Source organism: Panthera pardus, unplaced genomic scaffold (assembly GCF_024362965.1).
Source record: "Panthera pardus isolate Hobbes unplaced genomic scaffold, ASM2436296v1 HiC_scaffold_21, whole genome shotgun sequence".
NCBI classification, from domain to species: domain Eukaryota; kingdom Metazoa; phylum Chordata; class Mammalia; order Carnivora; family Felidae; genus Panthera; species Panthera pardus.
In genome coordinates, this window is record NW_026526777.1 from 38,382,767 (window position 1) to 38,404,238 (window position 21,472).

Consider the following 21,472-nt stretch of genomic DNA (forward strand, 5'->3'; position numbering starts at 1 on the left):
TGGGGAAAGCAGCACGCGTCCGGCCGGAATCTCAACCCGCCGCTGCGGCAGCGTTCCGGCAGGTGCTCGGCGGACCAGTGGAGTGCTGCGCTGGCGGCGGCGATGGGGGCTGTGGGCGTAGGGTTGGTGGACTGTCACTGCCACCTCTCGGCCCCGGACTTTGACAGCGTATGTAAGGGCGAGGCCCTGCCCGTGGGAGCGGGGAGGCTCGCGGCCCTTTACCTTCAGATTGTTTTTGCTCTCCTCCCTTAAGACCAAGCCTCAAATCCTCCCAGGCCCGTTTATGGCCCGGAGTGACTTGCTCCCGGCTCCGTATTTAATCTCAGTCCTAATGATTTTTCTTTCTGATCCTGAATAGCGTTAAGCCCTCTGTCTCCACGTAGCTTTTATTTGCTCTTCCCGTTTGCTGGAGTGCTTTCCCCCTTCCTCCCCTTGGTCCGGCCGTTTATCCCACCCGCCTCGCAACTCCTGGCGGAGCCCCCAGTTTTCCCGGGAAAATTGTGTTTTCGGCACTTTCCCGCGCACCGTGTGTTCCAGTTCTAATGGGGAAGAGAAGCAAACAAAAGGACAGAACACAGAAAATCAGAGCTGCAAAGTTGCACAGTTGCAAACTGCTCCATTGGGGATGAGAGGCTGATGATAGAGAAGGAAGAGCGGGGTGTCTTTTAGGGGGTAAACCTCTCAAGAGGGGGCACTTAAGTTGGAATTGCAAAGACAAAGAGTCGGCCAAGCAAGGAGTTGGGTGTACGGTGGTGTAAAAAGCAAGCAGGTAGCAGGCCCCAGACAGGATAGAACTTGGCACATTCAGCCTACAAAAAGGCTGGTGGAGCCCACTGAGCTAGAAAGAGAGGGGTGGAAACAAGACTGGTGAAGTAGGCCAGTAAGGACAATGTGGATCCAGTAAAGGTTTTTTGTTTTTTGTTTTTTTAAGGGAGAGGGACAAATCTGATTTCCATTTTAAAAACCGTTTTGCTAATGTGTGGCAAATAGCAAGAGTGGAAGCTAGAAAACCCTAGCTTTTGGAGGCGTTTACTGTATGTAGACAGAAGATGATGGTGGTTGCAAGGGGGTTTGAGAGAAGCAGATGTTTGGCACATGTTGAAGCCTAATATCCTTCCAAGTGGAAATGTCATGTAGTCATCTTTAAATGTCAGTCTTGGGTTCAGGAGAAAATAGGCTGGAGATCAAAATTGGGGACTCATTAGCATAATGGTATTAAAACCTGTGGATGAGATCACCCGAGGTATAGAGAGAGAGGAGCATAGGGTCCTGAAATCTGGCAGAGGAGAGAGAGCCAGCTAAGGAGACTGAAAAGTAGCAGCTAGTGGAGAGCGGTGTTTGCAGGAGGGTAGTATAGCAGAAGCCACGAGTGGGAAATATTTCAGGAAAGAAGGAGTGAACAAGTGAGTTCTTAATGCTGCTGAAGGTAAAGTAAGAGGAGGATAGAGAAGTGTCCTTTATATTTCACAATAACAGTTTCTGTTTTAGTAGAGTGGGAACAGAAGCCAGATTTTAGGGAGAGACGAAGTAAACAGAAGGTGCATCACTATTGCTCTTCACATTCTGTCACACTGTTCCTTGCCTTTGTTGTCATTCTTTATGGTGCCTAACTACATTGATATATACAGCCAAAGAGCTGTATTATTTCTTATCTAAAATAATTGTGATTACTTACGCTTGTTTTAGGATCTGGATGATGTTTTGGAGAAAGCCAAGAAAGTAAGTCGATATCTATCATTGCCTTTTGTTTTCCTATTGATTTCAAGCTAGAACAGCTTGAACTTTAGAGACAGTATGCTTATGTTGCTTTGTTAATAATAAGTAACATTAATTAACTGTTTACTATATGCCAGGCCCCGAGCTAAGCCCTTTCTTACATTGTCTCATTTAATGTTTCACAACATCCTTAGGAGGAAGCTACTATTTTGTAGCCAACCATTTGGTAGATGAGAAAACTCAGACCTAGAGATTAACCTATCCAAAGACACACTGCTAGTAACGTGATACAGATAAGATAGATAGTCTGGATCCAAAATATGTTCCCGCAACTACAGTGCTTACCAGTTATATGGAACAGATTGGTCCATCTGTCAGTTCTGAAATTAGCTCCGGAGATCATGGAGAAATTACAAAAGTTTCCTGAGACATTTTTAATTTGTTTCAGAAAAAAATGACTAATTTTTGGAAGTATTTATGAAATTCATTATAACGAGCACTTTATAGTCTTCCCTAAAAGTGATAGTCAGGAATGGTTGCCAATACATTTTACATACACAGCAATCATTCACTATGGCAGCTTAATTAGGAGTTTGGAATTACACAGGCCTAGTGATCTTTTTTTTTTTTTTTTTTTTTAAACGTTTATTTATTTTTGAGACAGAGAGAGACAGAGCATGAATGGGGGAGGGGCAGAAAGAGAGGGAGACACAGAATCGGAAGCAAGGCATAGTGATCTTTAGTGAGCTATTTGACTCCATCCAAAACTCTCTCCTGATCTAGATAGTGGATTATAGTAGTGCCTACCTCATAGGGTTGTGTAGATTAAATGAGGTAATACTTATATTCACTGAACATAGTGCCTGAAACATAGTGAGTACCCAGTGATAGCCATCCTGATTATATTGATGGTGTGTGAGTAAGAATAACTAAAAGTACAGAAGACTTTAAATTTGTCTTCAGTTATATTAAATGTGTATTGTTTGAGACTCTAACTATTCATTTTTGTTTCAGGCCAATGTTATGGCTCTTGTGGTGGTTGCTGAACATTCAGAAGAATTTGAGAAGATTATGCAGCTTTCAGAAAGGTGCTGCTTCTCTCATTAAGCATTTAAAGAGTTGTTAATAAGGATGCAGTTATGATGTCATATTTATAATATCAGAGATCATCCATTTTGAAAGAGAATAAGAAGAAAAAAAGTCACATCGATGTAGCCCTAAAAAATTCTTTCATACTTGTTCTTTAGAGTAGCATTGTTTACTAGTTTAATATTCCTGCTCTCTTAATCTGTTCTACATTTTTAGGTATAAGGGGTTTGTCCTGCCATGTTTGGGTGTTCACCCTGTGCAAGGAGTTTTACCAGAAGACCAAAGAAGTGTCACATTAAAGGTAACAGTCATATAAAACAAGAACCATAAAAAAAAAGATGCCTTTTTACTTTGTAATCCTCTTCTTTCTGACCTATATTCTAAGGCAATAATCCAGAAGAAGGAAATACTACCTTTCACATAGGTATTTGTTGCAGCATTATTTGTAATAGAGGAAAAAATGGAAACAGCCTAGAGGCTCAGAAATAAAAATTAATTAATTTGTAGAATGTTAAATATACATACATACATATGGGATGCATGCATGGAAAATGAGAATTATAAGGTTTATTTTATATTAGTGATGAAGAAAATATTTAACAGTATAATATAGGGAGAAAAGCAGGATACCAAATGGTTATTTGCTAGGAGTGACATCCAAGGAAAAATATATTCTATAAGGAAAAGACTGGAGAGAAAAACACAGAAATGGTATTAGCTGTGATGATTGGGCAGAATTATAAGTGACTTGCTTTCACATTTTTTATCATGTTGTCCTATTGCTTTGGCAAAAAAGTGATAAAATATCCAGAAAAAGAAAGTTACAAATTCATAGATGTGGTATTGTAAGGGAGCAAATGAGCAGTGTCTTCTTGACCATTAAGCCATTTCTATAGGAATGCTCTGATCTATTAAGCTGCGTTGCTTTTATACCCTCTGTGAAAAAAATCCTACCTACAAGATCTCACTGACTCACAATAGCCAATGTGTCTTACATTTCAGACTCGTCTCTTGACTCAACATCAGGGTGATGCACAGTTCCTTAAATGCTTTATTACATAATGGAATTGATAGCCCCCCATTTTGAAGAAGTAAAGACTTTTTGTTACCTATGAATAAAGGAGGCTACAAGGTCTTTGACTTTTTATAATAGTGAATTTGTATTCTTACATTAGGATACCCCAGGTAGCTCTATTTATTTTGAAACAAAAGTACTTTTAATTCACTTAAGGTAAAAATAAATACTTGTCCTATAGCTCTCCTGAGTTGTTCTCCTGTTATGATAGAATTAGCTAAATTGCCAAAGAGTTAAAATTCCAAAAATACTGGGGATCATAGCAAGATAGCATTTCTTTCATTGATCTTGAGATTTCTATTAATAGGCATTCATTTAGTTAGTCAACAAGTGTTTACTGAGCACCTACTGCATTTCAAGCACTCCTCCAAGCAGCATGGAGTGAAATCCCTCTCGTGGAGGCTAGATTCTAGATAGGGGCAGACAGACCATCAACAATTAGATACGCAAACAGGAAAACTTTAGGTAGCACTTAGTGCTTTAAAGACAATAAAACAAGATTATGTGATAGGGATTGTGGATGCTGGTTTTTAGATTGTAGTCAAGGAAAGCCTCTCTGAGGTGGTGATGTTAGAAATGCAACCTGAATGCTATGAAGGAATTGGCCCTGCAGAGAGAGGCATCCAAGTGTTGTAGGCAAAGGAAACAACCAAGCACGAATGTCCTAAGGTAGGAACAAGAAATAAAGTGCTGATGTGACAACAGTGGTGAGGTCAGAGGGACTGGGCAGGGATCACGTCGTAAGGGCCTTGTCGGATTTCATCAATTCAGTGGGAGATTTAAGACAGGAGCAAAAGAGGAAGACAGAAGGAGCTAGGAGACTATTACAGAGAGAGAGACGGTGGTAGACAGCAGCAGAGGTGAGAGGAGGTGGGTGGATTTGACATATTCTGGCACAGATGTAGAACTGATAGGACTGTTTAATTTATAAAAGTAGTTAAAATACCAACAATAGATGGGTAATTCTAGATTCTTAAAGCAGATATGAACTTAGGAAATCTCAGGATAGCCCTCTGAAAAACACCACAGATAAGCAGTTATTCCTATTTTACTCCTAGTGTGCTTGTCCATACCCTAGATTCATTTTCCCATATTGATTAAATTAGAAGCCCCTAATATGTGGTACAAAGCTAGGTATGTAGTAAGCATTTATTAAGTTAATTTGGTTTATAAACTTCAAGTGGCCTAGCATCGCTTCCCGGCCCTTTGGCTAGGATCAAGTGTAAAGTTGCCTAGATCACACAGATCTTCCAGCACATTACTGAATTAATTCATTCAATATATATTATTACCAGGCAGGGCTGGGACCCTGGAGACGCTTCAGGGAACCAAAATTCACTGTCTGCAATCTAGTGCCCCCTGCAAACAGGGCATGTGCTCTGCAGTTGGCTCTGGTCCCTTCTTGGCCCACTTCGTTCATTTGTGTTACACGCCTGACCTGTTCTAAAGGTTCTGAAGACTAAACATTTTCTTTGATAAAAAATCTTTTGTAATTATTTAAAATCATTCAGAATAATTCTGCTCTCCTTCCCTTTTGCCCTTTGTCCCCTTTTTTCCTCCTCCCTCCTCCTTTTCTCTTTTTTTCTGTCAGCAGCATAGTACGAACAGCATGGGCTTTGAAGTCAGAAAGGCCTGTCCTACTGGCTTCTGTGATCTGTGGCACTTTGCTAAGTCTTAATTCCCTCTTTTTTTTTTTTTTTTTAAAAGAGGCTTCATGCCCAGCGCAGAGCCCAATATGGGGCTTGAACTCACAACCTTGTGATCAAGACCTGCACTGAGTTCAAGAGTTGGTCACTTAACCCACTGAGCCGCCCAGATGCCCCACAATTTCCTCATTTGTAAACCATGAATAATTATACAATAGTAGTCCTAGTCATAGTTATAGAGGTTTAGGATTTTTGAAGCCCCATGATAGAACCATTAGCTATTAAGGAACTTGAGACCTTATGGAGGAAGTTGGAACAAAAATGAAGTCAGAAATAGATTTATGAATGTCTTTATAAAACTTTTTACATCTATTGAAATACTAGAGACCACACACACAAATACACACATGTATTAAGTTAGTAGTATGAATTATATTAATTTCTATTTACTATCCCTGACTTGCCAGAACTTCCAGACTATTTCGTGAGAAGTTGGAACAGTCTTATTATAAATTTGTTTTGTTTTTTTCCACAGATAATACATATTCCAAGAAGCACAATTTTTCCTATATCTGGTCTTCATCTAAATGTACACCTTCTTCTAAGACTTTCCAAATATCAGCCATTTCCTGGGTAATCCCCAACTTTTCCAGTGCCTCTGAGCTTTGAGAGACAGAGTAACTTGTATATTTGATATGGAAGAAACTTTGGATGACACTGTTTAACCTCCTCGGCTGTTGTCAGACGCCTTCTCTGGTGTCTAAGGTTTTATACTCTTAGCTCCTACAACAATGTTAATTCCTCTTTGTTGAGTCTACTAGAATGTATTTCTAAGGCCTTGATCTACTCTCTCCCTCATCCTTTCTGTCTCTAGAGGTAGAATTGTAAAATCTCCTGTTCCTTTACCATCTGTTTCACCTCCCTCTTCTTAATTCTTCTTTGTCCTGATTATCTTCAGTAGAATTCCTTTGCAATTTACATATCCTGAGACTAAAACTCTCAAAGTAGTCTATAAGATATCTAGAAGCAGATTTTCCATATATGTATTTATTTGTCTTTCCCTTTTCTTACAAGGGAACTCTCACAGGGTGAATTCTCTTTAAGTGGAAATAGTAATATCATGGAAACTAACAGTATACAGTTATTTCAGTAGTTGACAAAGAAGCATATGTGTGAGATTTAATGTTTATGCTATTGAATCTTCAGGGAAAAAACAGGCTAGGCATGACTGTAAAGACAGAAGAAATCAGTGAAAACAGTGCAGGAGGATGTATAGGATTATCACTACGAAAAAACTAAAAAAACATCCTCAGAGGTGGACATACCACAGTGCACTCCCAAAAGCTCAATTACAAGGGTGACTACCTGTCGGCTTTCTTCTCTCTTGCTCAGCTATTCCAGGAGGAAATCCAAATCAGTCTTAAATGCCAGGGAATACCTCTTAAATATTAGGAAGTGTTCTGGTGGAACTTTTCATTGAAAGTCTTGTTCTTGTAACCTGACTGGGTGTGGGAGGTTTCTACTCAAATTTCCAAATAGTAGTATGTACCATTGTAGGATGACTATTAATACTTCTTCACTGGTTAAAGGTATTGAATGTATGTAAAGGATCCAGTATAGTACAGTGCCTGGCATATAAAATGTTTTTTCTAAAGTATCAGTTCCCTTCCTCTTTATTTAAGCAAATTTACTTTTTTTTCTCCCAGGATTTGGATGTAGCTTTGCCCATTATGGAGAATTACAAGGATCGATTATTGGCAATTGGAGAGGTAACACCAAATAGCCGATCAAATGACTTCCAATCCAGACTTAAATATGATATATGAATATAATCTTTAATTCACTGTTGGTGGTTACGACTGACTTAGATAATTATCTTCACCCTATTTAGCTGAATGATAATTTGTCAGTACTTCCTCAAAAAGCAAAATAGCTTGCGGATAAAACAATAGAAAACTTCACCATAGGCTTATGTTAATGAAAGAAAACTACTTTGTTAGCGTTTCTAATTATTTTCTTTTCCTTTTCTTAAATAGGGTCATCTCTGTGGTAGTTAACTTGGTGTATACTGACATTAACTAGGCTAGAGTTTGTAATTAAAAAACATTTTTATTATACAATTTACAGTTGTGAAACATTTTTATCACTTGGTAATAAACTCCACTTCTAATCAAAGATAAAAGATAAGAGTAACACTTAAATTTAGAATATAGCAATGCGTGCCAGAATAGTGTCAGGGAAACAGGCATTATAATCTTCCCTGTCCAATGTAGTAACCACATACAACTGTTAAGCACTTGAAATGTGACTGGTCCAAACTGAGATGTGCTATAAATGTAAAATACACAGCATTTCAAAGTCTTAGTACCCAAAACAAGAATGTAAAATAACAATGATTTTTTTATATTGATTTTGTATTGAAATAATAATATTACTATATAATAATGATGTTTTTGACATATTGTATTAATAGGATTAAAGTATATTATTAAAATTAATTTCACCTGATTCTTGTTAGTGTTTTTATTTTATTTTTTAAAAAATGTTTATTTATTTTTGAGAGAGAGAGAGGGAGCATAAGCAAGGGAGAGGCAGAGAAAGAGAGGGAAACACAGTCTGACGCAGGCTGTAGTCCCTGAGCTGTCTGCACAGAGCCTGATGCAGGTCTTAAACCCATGAACTGTGACATCATGACCTGAGCCGAAGTCGGACACTTAACCGACTGAGCCAGCCTAGGTGCTCCTTGTTAGTGTTTTTAACAAGGCTACTAGAAACTGTGAAGTTACGCATGTGGCTTGCATGTATGGCTCCCGTCATGTTTCTTGGACAGCATGGCTCCATGGCATGTCTTTTAGGTTCATTAAACCATAAACGTGTAAATCTGTTGTATTTTTCCATTACAGGTGGGACTAGATTTCTCCCCCAGATTTGCTGGCACTGATGAACAGAAGGAAGAGCAGCGACAAGTCCTAATCCGACAGGTCCAATTAGCCAAAAGATTAAATTTGCCTCTGTAGGTTAATTAATCATCTTTCTGTATTAATAGCTATGGAGCAAATTAAATAATGATTCTCCTGAGATGGAGCTTTGCATTTCTTTTTCTCTGAATTGCTTTAATAGAACAAAATAATACTTACAGATTAAGTACCTAAAAAGAATTTTTTGTTGTTAAACAGAAATGTTCACTCACGCTCAGCTGGAAGACCCACCATCAGCCTCTTAAATGAGCAAGGTATTTAGGTTCCTGAGAGAAATGTGCCTAATATTTCAGTTTGACAGTTCCAGTCCATGTTCTCACGGAATAAACCGTGTTTCACCTTGATTTCTTAAAGGGAATGAAATGGGGCAAGGGTGGAGGTGGAAACCAACTAAGGTGATTTTGCAAGTCAGTCTGCTTCCAGGTGTGACTATGCCATTTAAAAGGCCAGCATAAAGCAAGTGAAAACTTGGATCAAGTAATTTATATTCCCTAATTTAAAAATTGGCAGTTCCAATTTTTTAATCAGCTTAACCAGCTGATTAAAGACAGGAAAAAACAGAGCAAAGATGTGTTACTGTTTTGCATGTTTTCTGGCTGCTGCTTCAGAAAATGGTAATTATACAGGCTGAGGCCATGATACATAAAAATGCACTGTCAACTTCAGCTGCTTCTAAAGTAAAAGTATATCTTACAGAATTACTTGTCAGACTTTATAAAGTGTTATACACAGTAAGAAATATACTTTATTTTGAGTCGCAATATATACACATGTATACTTTTTTTGTAGTATGACTTTATTTCGAGACTTCGTATATGTGCATAAAGAAACCTGAGAAACGTTTAAGGAGCAGTATATTTATATGGTATATATAAATATGTGTGCATATATATATGCAGACACACACATACATATAAGCACATGCTGGTCAGTCGTGACTCACTAAATTGATTTCATAGTTCACTTAATAGTCGCAATCCACAAATGATCACACCTACTATTTGAAAAAAAACAGTATCAAATAGTAAAGTAAATGTAATTGCCTGCAGCTAGAAAGTATTGTATTTCTCAGTGATGAGAATCACTGGGATTAGTAAAAATTACTGGGATTTTTAGGCAGGCTGAGTGGCCATCCTTTAAGAACTAAAGGTGATCTTGTGAAGCCAGCCCTGACTACAGAATCTCTCAGTCACTGATTCCCTGTCTCTTTCACAAGCATTCTTGCGAAGGATAATTTCACTGCTTAAAGACGTAGTAGGAACAATAATTGTTCCTACTAGAATAATTTCCAAATGTCTAGAAAAGGTTTGATGATAAAGGATGTTTAGAAATGTGTTTAAAAAATTGTATTTCAATTTTATTCTGAAGATTAACAACGTGCTGTATTTTTTATTGTACTGTTTGAACACTGTACATTTACCCGTTAGAAGTCATAGAACCTCATCCTTATGTCCTTGTGATCAACATTTACTTAAAATTTACAATCTATGTTGCCCAATTTGATTAGTGGAAAAACTTCTCATTAAGGAAATGAAAGGAAACTCTAGCTTCTCATTAACCTTTGACAGGTGCTGACAAAGTGCTTCTGCATGCATTTGATGGCCGGCCATCTGTAGCCATGGAAGGAGTAAGAGCTGGGTACTTCTTCTCAATTCCTCCTTCTATCATAAGAAGTGGACAGGTAAGTTCTTTCATTAAGCCTCAATTTATGCTTTGTGAAATGCACTTTAAAATACGAGCTTTTATTACACACTTGTAATAACTTACTCTGGTTACGTTACAAAAACTAATCATAGGTCCCTACCGCACACTGACATGAAAATTAACTCAAAAATGGATCAAAGACATAAACACAAGAGCTAAATCTATAAAATTATTAGAAGAAAACAGATCAAAATCTTTATAACCTTGGAATTGGCAGTGGTTTCTTAGATATGACACCAAAAGCACAAGCAGTCAAAGAAAAAATAGACTTCACCAAAATTTAAAACTTCCACAGTAAAACAATTCTTGTACTTTTTATACTAGAAGAGATACTATGGAGAAAGTGAAAAGATAACCTACAGAATAAGTATTTGCAAATTATATCTAATAAGGGTTTAGTGTCCAGAGTATATAAAACACCATTACTACTCACCAATTAGAAACAAAATAGGTGTGCCTGGGTGCTCAGTCCGTTGAGCGTCCAACCCTTGATTTCAGCTCAGGTCATGAACCCAGGGTTGTGGGACCGAGCCCTGTGTCAGGCTCTGCACTGGGCACAGAGCCTGCTTGGGATTCTCTCTTTCCCTCTTTCTCTGCCCCTTTCCTGTTCATACTCTTGCTCTCACTCTCTCTCAAAAAAAAAAAAATAATAATAATAATAATAAATAATAAACAGGCAAATAACCCAGTTTAAAAATGGATGAAGGATTTAAGTAGATTTTCTCCAGAAGACATACAAATGGTCATAAGGACATGAAAAGACATTAGCCAAAAAGAAAGCACAAATCAAGGGTACGATGCAGTACCACTTCACACCCACTCGGTTTGACAGTTTCTCAAAAAATTAAACACAGTTAACATATGACCCAGCAATTCCACTCCTTGGTAGATACCCAAGAGAAATAAAAACATATATCCACACACAAACTTGTACATGAATGTTCACAGCAGCAGGATTCATAATTGCCAAAAACTAGAAACAACCCAAATGTCCATCAGCCGATGAGTGGATAAACAAAATGTGGTGTGCCCGTATAATGGAATATTATTCAATCATAAAAAGAATTGAAGTGCTCATTCCTGCTAAAACATGGATAAACCTTGAAAACATTATGCTAAGAAAAAAGCCAGACACAAAAGAACACATATCATTCCATTTATATGAACTGTCCAGACTAGGCAAATTTCACAGAGGCTGAAAGTAGACTAATGATTGCTACTAATCATTAGTGACTACTAATGGGTAAAGGGTGTCTTTCTGGGGTGATGAAAAGTTCTGGAATTACATACTGCTGATGGTTGTACCACCTTGTGAATATAGTAAAAATCATTGAAATGTATACTTTTATTTTATTAAAAAAAATTTTTTTAATGTTTATTTATTTGTGAGAGAGGCAGAGAGTGAGCAGGGGAGGGGCAGAGAGAGGGAGACACAGAATCTGAAGCAGACTCCAGGCTCTGAGCTGTGAGCACAGAGCCTGACGCGGGACTCGAACTCACAGACCACGAGATTGTGATCTGAGCCGAAGTCGGACACTCAACTGACAGAGCTACCCAGGTGCCCCTGAAATGTATACTTTTAAAGAATGAATATCATGGTATGTGAATTCTATCAATTAAAAATGCAACAAAAACTAATTTAGGTAATTTACCATATTTTTAGACACTCTTTTTTTTTTATATTTTATTGTCTTTGATACTGAGGTGCATGTTACAGTCAATGGCACCTTAAATTCTGTGAAATACAGTAAATTGTCTACCAGTATTCAGAACTAATGTAAGTAAAGAGTACAGAATTGAGGTATAGCCAAGATTTTTTACAAATGTCTCCAAGGGGCATTTGGATGGCTAATTGGTTAAGCATCCAACTCTTGACTTCAGCTCAGGTCATGATCCCAGTGTTGTGGGATCAAGCCCCACATCGGGCTCCACACTGCCTGCATGGAGCCTGCTTACGATTCTCTCTCTCCTTCTGCTCCCTCCCTTGTTCCCTCTCTCTCTAAAATAAAATAAAATTTAAAAAAAAATCTCCAGTAACAATTATTTATGTTTTATTATTTTTTGAATTGTAGTTTTTAAAATCAGGTTTATTGAGAAATATACCTATTGTGATTTGCCTTTTTTACATACACAATTCTAATGGTTTTAACAAAGGTGTACTACCACCACATTCAAGATACAGAGTATTTCCATCATCCCAAAAAGTTGCTTCATGTACCTTTCTAGTAAATTCCTCCTTCCACCCCCAATCCCTGGCAACCACTGATTTCTGTCCCTATGGTTTTACCTATTCTAGAATGTGATCTAAATGAAATAATTCATGTAAGCTTTTGGATCTGGCTTCTTTTACTTAATGCTTTTGGATTCATCCGTGTTGTTGCATATATGAGTAGTCTATTTTGTATACGTAGTTTATTTTGATTGCATGTGGATTTTCCAGATTACCCATTTACCAGTTGATAAACATTTAGATTGTTTCCAGTTTCACACTATTATGGATAGAGCTGATATAGACATTAACATACAGATCTTTGTTTGGACATATATTTTCATTTCTTCTGTGTTAAAACCTAGAGGTGCTATTGCTGAGTCATAAGGTTAAGTGTATGTTTAACTTATTAAGAAACTGTCAAACTGACTTCCAATTGACTGTCCCATTTTGGATTCTCAACAGCAGTAAGCCAAAGTCTTGGTTCTGCATCCTTACTAGTACTTGGTGTTGTCATTTTTTTAGCTATTCTGATACGTGCATAACCATCTCTCATTGTGGTTTCCATTGCATTTCCTCGGTTAATGATGTTTCAAATTTATGTTCCATGCTGACAGTGCAGAGCCTGCTTGGGATTCTCTCTCACTCCCTCTCCCTCAGTCTCCTTCTCTTTGTGTCCCTCCCTCACTCGTGCTCTCTCTCAAATAAAAAGTTTTAAAAAATTTAAAAGCACATCTTTGCAGGGATGCCTAGGTGGCCCAGTCAGTACAGCATGTGACTCTTCATCTCAGAGTTGTGAGCCCCACGTTGGGTGTAAAGATTACTTAGAAATAAAATGTTTTTAAAAATTTAAAATAAAAGCACATCATTTCATGTGCTTATTTGACATCCATACATCCACGTCTCTTCTTTGGTAAAATTTCATTCACATATTTTGCACCTTTTTATTTGGTTTGTTTTTTATTGTTGAGTTGGCGAAGGTCTTTATATATTCTGGATGCAAGTCCTTTATCTGCTAAGTGTTTTGCAAATGTCTTCTCTCATTTTCTCGCAAATATATTCTCTTATTTTCTCTAGTGTCTTTCAAAGGGAAGTTCGTTATTTTGATGAGCTTCAGTTACTATTTTTCTTCTAGGATTTGTGCTCTTAGTATCATATCTAAGAAATCTATCTAACCCAAGGTCAAAAAGATTTTCTCTTATGTTTTCTTCTAGAAGACTTACAGATTTAGTTTTACATTTAGATTTGTGATCTATTTTGTATATGTTGTGAAGTATGAGGCAAGAGTCACTATTTTGCCTATAGATATCTGGTTCTGGTATAATTTGCTGGAAAGATGATCCTTTCTCCCTAAAACTACTTTGGCACTGTAAAAAAATTAATTGACTGTATATCTGGATCTACTTCTCATTTTTCAATTCTGTCCCATTGATGTATATGTCTGTTCATATGCCAATATCACACAACCGTGATTATGTTAGATTTATAGTAAGTTTTGAAATCAGGTAGTGTGAGTATGCTGCAATAAAGCAAATATCACAATAAAGCTGCGTCTCAACAGTGGGCTTAGTAATTATTAAATCCCATTGTAAACAGATGTGCCGTCATCCAAGCTTTGTTGTTCCATTTATAGAGCACAAGCAGAATAAATTTAGCATTATTCTTAAGGGCTCTAGGATTTTTAGAATGGTAAGTAAACATTAAAGTCACCAGCTGCATTAGCACCTAACAAGAAAGTCAGCCTGTCCTTTGAATTTTGGGAGCCAGGCATTGACTTTTTCTCTTTAGCTATGAAGGTCCTAGATGGCATCTTCTTCCAGTAGAAGGCTGTTCTGTCTACACTGAAAATCTGTTTTATAGCGTAGCCACCTTCCTGAATTCTCTGAGCTGGATCTTCTGGAGAACTTGCTGCAGCTTCCATGTCAGCCCTTGCTGCTCCGCCTTGTACTGTCATGTTTTGGAGACGGTGTCTTTCCTTAAACTTCATGGACCAACCTCTGCTGGTTTCAGAATTTACTTCTGCAGCTTCCTCGCCTCTTTCAGCTTTCATAGAATTAAAGGGCTTTGCTCTGGATTGGGCTTTGGCATAAGGGAATGTTGTGGCTGGTTTCGTCTCCTTTCCAGGACACTCAAACTTTCTCCATATCAGCAATAAGGTGTTTCACTTTCTTATCACTTGTGTGTTCATGGGAGCAGCACTTTTCATTTCCTCCAAGAACTTTTTCTTTGCATTCGCAACGGCTAACTGGCACAAGAGACCTCACTTTCTGCCTGTCTCGGCTTTCCTCACCAAGCTTAATCGTATCTAGCTTTTGATTTAAAATGAGAGCTATGTGATTCTTCCTTTCCCTTGAACACTTAAAGACCATTGTAGGGTGATTAATTGGCCTAATTTCAGTATTGTGTGTCTCAGGGAGTAGGGAGGCCTGGGGAGAGGGAGAGAGAGACAAGGGAATGGCTGGTGGGTGGACATACACATTTATCAGTTACGTGTACCGTCTTGTATAGGCACAGTTCGCGGTGCCACAAAGCAGTTACAATAGTAACATCAGAGGTCTCTGGTCACATATCAGCATAACAGATACAATAACAATGAAGATGTTTGGAATATTGCAAGAATCACCAAAATGTGAGACAGTGACACAAACTGAGTAAATGCTTTTGGAAAAACGGCGCTGATAGACTTGCTAGATACAGGGTTGCTGTAAACCTTCAATTTGTAAAAAAGAAAAAAACAAAAACAAAGCCTCGACATCTGTGAAACACAGTAAAGCAAGGTTGCCTATATATTATCCTTTTTACAGTTAAAGTATAGTTTATAGTTCAGTTTCAGATTATTTATTTAAAATCTTCCGTTTTCTAATATAAACCTTTAATGCTATAGTTGCACTAGCACTAACCAGTTCTTATAGTTACAATCCACAAATTTTGATGGATGCTGTATTTTCACTTTCTTTCAGCTTGAAATATTTTCTAATTTACCTTGTGACTTCCTCTTTGACCATATTGATTATTTCAAAGTGTGTGAAATTGATTATTTCAAAGTATTAATTTCCAAATACTTAGGAATTTTCCTGATAACTTTGTTATTAGGATCTGATCACTAATTCTGTTGTGTTCAGCAAACATACAGTATGTAATTTTAATTCTTCCAAATTAGTTGAGGGGGCGCCTGGGTGCCTCAGTCAGTTAAATGTCTGACTTCAGCTCAGGTCATGATATCACAGTTTGAGAGTTTGAGCCCCACATCAGGCTCTGTGCTGAAGACTTGGAGCCTGGAGGCTGCTTCGGATTCTGTGTCTCCTCTCTCTGCCCCTCCCCCCACCCCCGTCTCTCTCAAAAATCAACAAACATTGAAAAAAAAATTTTTTAATAAAATAAATTAATTGAGGCTTAGTGGCCCAGAATATGGTCGGTCTTGGTAAATAGAACATACATAACTTGAAAAGAATGTGTATTCTGCTACTGGGGGATGGAGTGTTCTAAAATGTCAGGTCAAGTTAATTGATAGTTCAAGATTATTTTTATTTCTCCTATTTTTATCAAGTGTGGAAAAATTTCCTATTTGGTAATAATTTTTAGCTGTATCATTTCTTTTCCAAAACAAAAATACTATTTTTTCTAATTTTAAAGACAGTATATGTACATTATAGAAAATTGAAAGACTTCAGAAAAGAACAAATTTCAAGTCGGCCTAAATCCTACCACTCAAAGATAATCATTGATAACATTGATTCAGATCAATTCTTAGTCTTCTTGTTTTGAGTCGGCTTCATGGATATTAGTGTCTATAAATATTGATCTACTTCATCTTTAAAGTGATTGCATAATATTTCACACTATGGATGTACCATAATTTATTTAATCATTACTGTAAGTAAAGATTAGGTCATTTCTAGTTTTTCACTGTTAATAAACAGTGCTTCAGTACTCAGCTATAAAAAAGAATACATTCTTGCCATTTGCAACAATATGGATGGACCTACAGGGTATTATGCTAAGGGAAATAAATCAGACAGAAAAAGATAAATACCATATGATTTTACTTCTGTGTGGAATCTAAAAAAAGAAAGAAATGAACAAATAAAACCAAACAGACTCATAAGAGAACTAGTGGTTGCCAGAGAGGAAGGGAGTGGGGAAATGGGCAAAGTAGTTGAAGGAGATTAAGAGGTACAGACTTTCAGTTACAAAATAAGTCATGGAGTTGAAAAGTACAGCACAGGGAATATAGTCAATACTATTGTAATAATCTTGTATGGTGACAGTATTAGGGTAACACTTAGTAATGTAAGTATCAAATCACTATGTTGTACACCTGAAACTAATATAATATTACATGTCAACTATACTTCAATTTAAAGTACTTCAGTGGATGGGGCACCTGAGTGGCTCAGTCGGTTAAGCATCCGACTTCTACTCAGGTCGTGATCTCACAGTCATGAGTTTGAGCCCCGTATCGGCCTCTGTGCTGACAGCTTGGAGCCTGGAGCCTGCTTTGGATTCTGTGTCTCCCTTTCTGTCTCTCTGCCCCTACCCCACTCATGCTCTGTCTGTCTGTGTCTCTCAAAAGTAATAAATGAACGTTAAAAAACATTTTAAGGTACTTCAGTGGACACCTTTGTACATCCACAAATACACGTGCACATTTGTGCAGTATTTCCTATAAACGGAACCATTGAGGAAAAGGGATACATTTTTAAATTTTTGGTTAGATTGTCACATTTCCTTAAAGGAAGTTTATGACAGTTTAGCGTTTATCTACCAATAGTGCATAATATTTCAATGCTTTTTGCAATTTTAATCTTAAAATACTTTATTTTAACCATGTTTCATTTTGTATCATCTGTCGCCCATCTTTTACTTTTTTTACTCTTTTTCGTTTGGGTATAGTTGACACACAACGTTACATTAGTTTCAGGTGTACAACATAGTGATTCACTTCCCATTTTTACTTTCAAAGTGCAGTGGCAGCAAGAGAATTCTGTTCTTGCTTTAAAACTCATGAAGTTCATTACAATCCTTGTAATCCAGACAGAAAATCATAAACAGGAAAATAAAGCCATCTCCTACCCAATCTGAAACTTTAAATGTGCACATGAATCGAATTGGTAAACGCAAAGCCTTGAGTGACTCACAGCGAATAGTAGGAGCAAACACTGAGCGTGGTGGGTGGTGGTGGTGGAGACACCACAGAAGTCTCTTCCTTGGGTCTCCCTTGGGCGTGTGATACCAGATGTTTGGCTTTCTTGCTGGGTGTGCTTCATCTTTGGCTACTGGTTACTACTGCTCGGGTCCCTGGAGGCTTTGGATAATTTGGGGCGATGAATGTTTCTGTTTAAATCTATCAGTTGGTAGTAGAAGGATGAGAACACAGTGAACAATTATTGATTGAATAGGAAAGCATGAATTTTAGGTTCCTGGAGAGTAGGATGCATTGGTATATGGGTTTAGTGCACATTTTTTACCTTTATGGCTCATGTTTTAAACTGGTTCTCTCTTTTCTCCAAGAAGCAGAAACTTGTGAAACAGTTGCCTTTAACTTCAATTTGCTTAGAAACAGATTCACCTGCACTAGGACCAGAAAAACAGGTAAATGGTTATCTAAAATCTACATTATTTAGATTGTCTCTTTCTTTTGAACTGTTTTCAGTTTAGCCGTGTGTCTCATTACAGTGTAAATACAGTGGAATCCTATTTTAATGCTAGGTTGAGAGATTTTATTAATTATATAGCTCTTGTGCTCCAGCACATATTATTGGATATCAGCCATGTCTTAATTTATGTAATAATGAGAGCCAGACAAGTACAGTAAAAAGTTCAGTATCTAGAGTCAGAAAGACCTGGATTCAAGTCCTGTCTCTGCTACCCACTAGCTGTGTGACTTTGGGCCAGTTGCTTAATCTCTTTGAAAGTGTGTCCTCATTTACAGAATGTGGGCAAAATAGTAATAAAATACTTGAGAATATTACAGTGAGTATTAAATGAAATAATGTATATGAATGTCCAGCAGCGCCTGGTTTATAGTAGATGTTCAAGAAATGTTTCTTTTTCTTCTATCAATTAGCGTGTTACAATGAGGCTCTGTTTCTTTCAGTACAAATGTTGATGTAATCATAGATTTATTGATGTGATCTTTGCTGTACATTTTATTATTGTAGGCCACAAAATGTCATATTTTAAGTATTGCTACCTTTTAAAATTATAACTGAAAGGAAGCCAGAGTATCTGCTCTGTTTGCTTTGGACACCGCCTATTACATTGACCTCCCAGTGTGGCTTACTGAGTGCCCTTGACTGCCCATCAGATCTGTGTCTCCGTGCCTACCAGGTTCAGAGGACCGGCACTCAAGACTCAGAAGTTTGGGAGCAGTAGTGATGTGATTTTTAATAAACTATGATTATTTACGATTGCAATGTGACTTTTGCTAATTAAAGTCCAATTAGTTACATATCTGTGTAAGTTGGCTCTTTAAAGAATATAGAAGACAGAGGAATGAGGAAATAGACGATCACAACTCCAGTTATTTTTTTGTTTGGGTATAGGACAAGATGTTACAGAATTGCTTTCCTGGTTAGTGTATACTAGAAGGAACAGAACGTAGCATTTTCCCCCTAAACAGAAATGAATTTCAAATGCTGTTCTAACTCAGTGTATATTTGCCTCTAGCTGATGTGACAAAAACTCTGGGTTTCCGGCATAGAGCCTTGTGCATAGCAGGTACTCAGAAATATTTGTTGAATAAATGAATTTTGTAGCTGGATATACTTTTTGTTAAGTAAAGTGCATTTGTTTAGAAAATCAGAAAGCACAGAAAATCATAAACAAGAAAATAGAACCATGTACTACTGAAAAGTTATCACTAGAGAGCAGTGGCTACGAGCATAAACCCTGATACCAGATTTCTCAGGTTTAAACCTCAACCAGCCTACAAACCAGCCATTTAGGATTCCTTCTTATCTACAAAAAAAAAAAGTGACGCTAAGAAAGCAGATAATAATAGTACCTATCTCATAGAGTTACTTTGAGGAATAAATGAGAAATCCTATGAAAAGTTTACAACAAAATCTTGCCTACAATAAGCACTAAATAAATGTTAGTTTTTATGTCCTTCCAGCCTTCTTAATATCCATATAGGTACATATATATTTTTCATAAAAATAAGAATAGCCTGAACAAATTTCATAACTTGCTTTATCTGGTAAACATCTCTGTATGTCAGTATGCTTTTCCTCATCATGTTTAATAACTGTGTAATCTTCCAGTATGTGAACATACCATAATATCCGTAACTTGATAATCGTTATTTACATTGTTTCCAACACAGCATGATAAACAACATGATGAACATCCTTGAGCAAAAATCTTGGTGCATATTTTTCAATGTTTTTTTAGGCTAATTATCAAGGTGGTTTGTTTGTTTTTTAAATTTTAACAGTTATCTTATTCCCCTGAGTATTATCAACTTGAGTAGAAAACATAATAATAATAATATAATTTGTAAAATCTGAGTGCTACTGATTATAGATACACCACTGTTTTGTAACAACTAAGAAAGAAAAATCACTGACAATTATGCTATGACATGCCATCGAATGTAAGTGAAACCAGTATCAATTTCAGAGATATTGAACATCTTAGAATCAGTGAAATACCAGTACGTAATCTATTTATTCTTCCAGACACACAATAGCAATTCTTGAATCCAACTGTAGTAAACCTGTGAGGTGAAGAGGCCAGGCAGCAGAGCAGTGACCTTTACAAGCCAGTCACTTATACAACAGACCAAAGCACAGTTAATTCATCAGACAGGCAGGTCACCAAGTGTTCACCACCTGCAGACTGCTTTATGTGCTGGGCCCTGGGCCTCAGTGTTAATACCCGAGGACTCTTTTCAAGAACGACATCGACTTACAGTCAACATTGTACAGGCCAATGTTGTGGCTATAGCTTTTAAGCTGAAGTTCAGGGCCTTCTCCCCAGCCTTGCCTCCCCTCCCCTGCCATTAAGAAAAGAAAAAAAAAAAAAACCTCACTGGCTTTTACCAACTCACTTTGTTCTGCTCTATCTATGGTCTCTAAGATTGCTTCCCTTGAGTGTCATGTCTGATTCACTGTCTGCTTTGTTCTGTTTCAGGTACGAAATGAACCCCAAAACATTTCCATTTCAGCAGAATATATTGCCCAGGTGAAGGGGATCTCAGTAGAAGAAGTTATAGAAGTGACAACACAGAATGCATTGAAACTATTCCCCAAGCTTCGGCAGCTGCTCCAGAAGTAGCTTCAAAACCAAATCTGCTGCAGGGAGCAGCATCCGAGAGAAAGAAATGTTCCGATTAAGAGTCTGAACTAGGGGCACCCAGGTGGACACCCAGTCAATTAAGCATCTGACTTCGGCTCAGGTCGTGATCTCACAGTTCGTGGCTTCGAGCCCTGTGTCGGGCTCTGTGATGACATCTCAGAGCCTGGAACCTGCTTCAGATTCTGTGTCTCCTTCTCTCTGTTCCTTTCTACTCATGCTCTGTCTGTCTTTGTCTCTCAAAAATAAATAAACGTTAAAAAAAAAAAAAGAGTCTGAACTGAAGAAGCCATTATATAAAGGTATAGAAGATTATAATTGGAGAAGATATTTCTCCTAAAACTGGGCTTGGATCCTGAAACCCTGGGTTCTGATTCCACTTTGTACTTCTTTTTAATTTTGGGGGACCTAGCAGGAGATTGGGAAACATCACTGCTTCTTACCTTCCCCATTAAGTAGAACCACGAGATGAACCGAAACCATTTCTTCTGGCAAGGGTGGTTCCCACAGGTAAGATGTGAGTGCTACCGTGGTGGCTAAAGTTTGATCCTTCACCACCTGTTATATTTCCCATAGGATTTATCTGGTGAAAGGAGATCTAGTTTTTTATACTGTCAGAAATCTCTTTTTTCTGGGATTGTAAAATTGAATTGTCAGGACTTTGAATTACTTCTTTTTAAGAAAGAAATGTATAGGTTCTTATATTGATCTTAGACTTTGACGTGTGAGGCGAATGGTGTGTCTAATCACCATTAAA

General features: G+C 37.5%; 1 protein-coding gene across 4 annotated transcripts; it reads left to right on the forward strand.

Moving 5' to 3' along the window:
* The first annotated feature begins 9 nt into the window (after positions 1 to 9).
* Positions 10 to 20,958, forward strand: TATDN3 (TatD DNase domain containing 3). Of its 4 annotated transcripts, none has more exons than XM_019428773.2 (10): positions 10 to 168; positions 1,687 to 1,719; positions 2,731 to 2,804; positions 3,022 to 3,106; positions 7,233 to 7,295; positions 8,430 to 8,539; positions 8,703 to 8,758; positions 10,073 to 10,185; positions 17,935 to 18,009; positions 20,554 to 20,958. In XM_019428773.2, exons 1-10 carry the CDS (start codon positions 103 to 105, stop codon positions 20,695 to 20,697), a joined length of 819 nt encoding a protein of 272 aa, XP_019284318.1. In that variant the 5' UTR covers positions 10 to 102; the 3' UTR covers positions 20,698 to 20,958. The 4 variants fall into 4 exon arrangements, with proteins under 4 accessions (XP_019284318.1, XP_019284317.1, XP_019284315.1 ...); XM_019428772.2 differs by having other exon boundaries at positions 12 to 168; positions 17,932 to 18,009; positions 20,554 to 20,956; XM_019428770.2 differs by having other exon boundaries at positions 14 to 168; positions 17,929 to 18,009; positions 20,554 to 20,955.
* Positions 20,959 to 21,472: the final 514 nt, after the last annotated feature.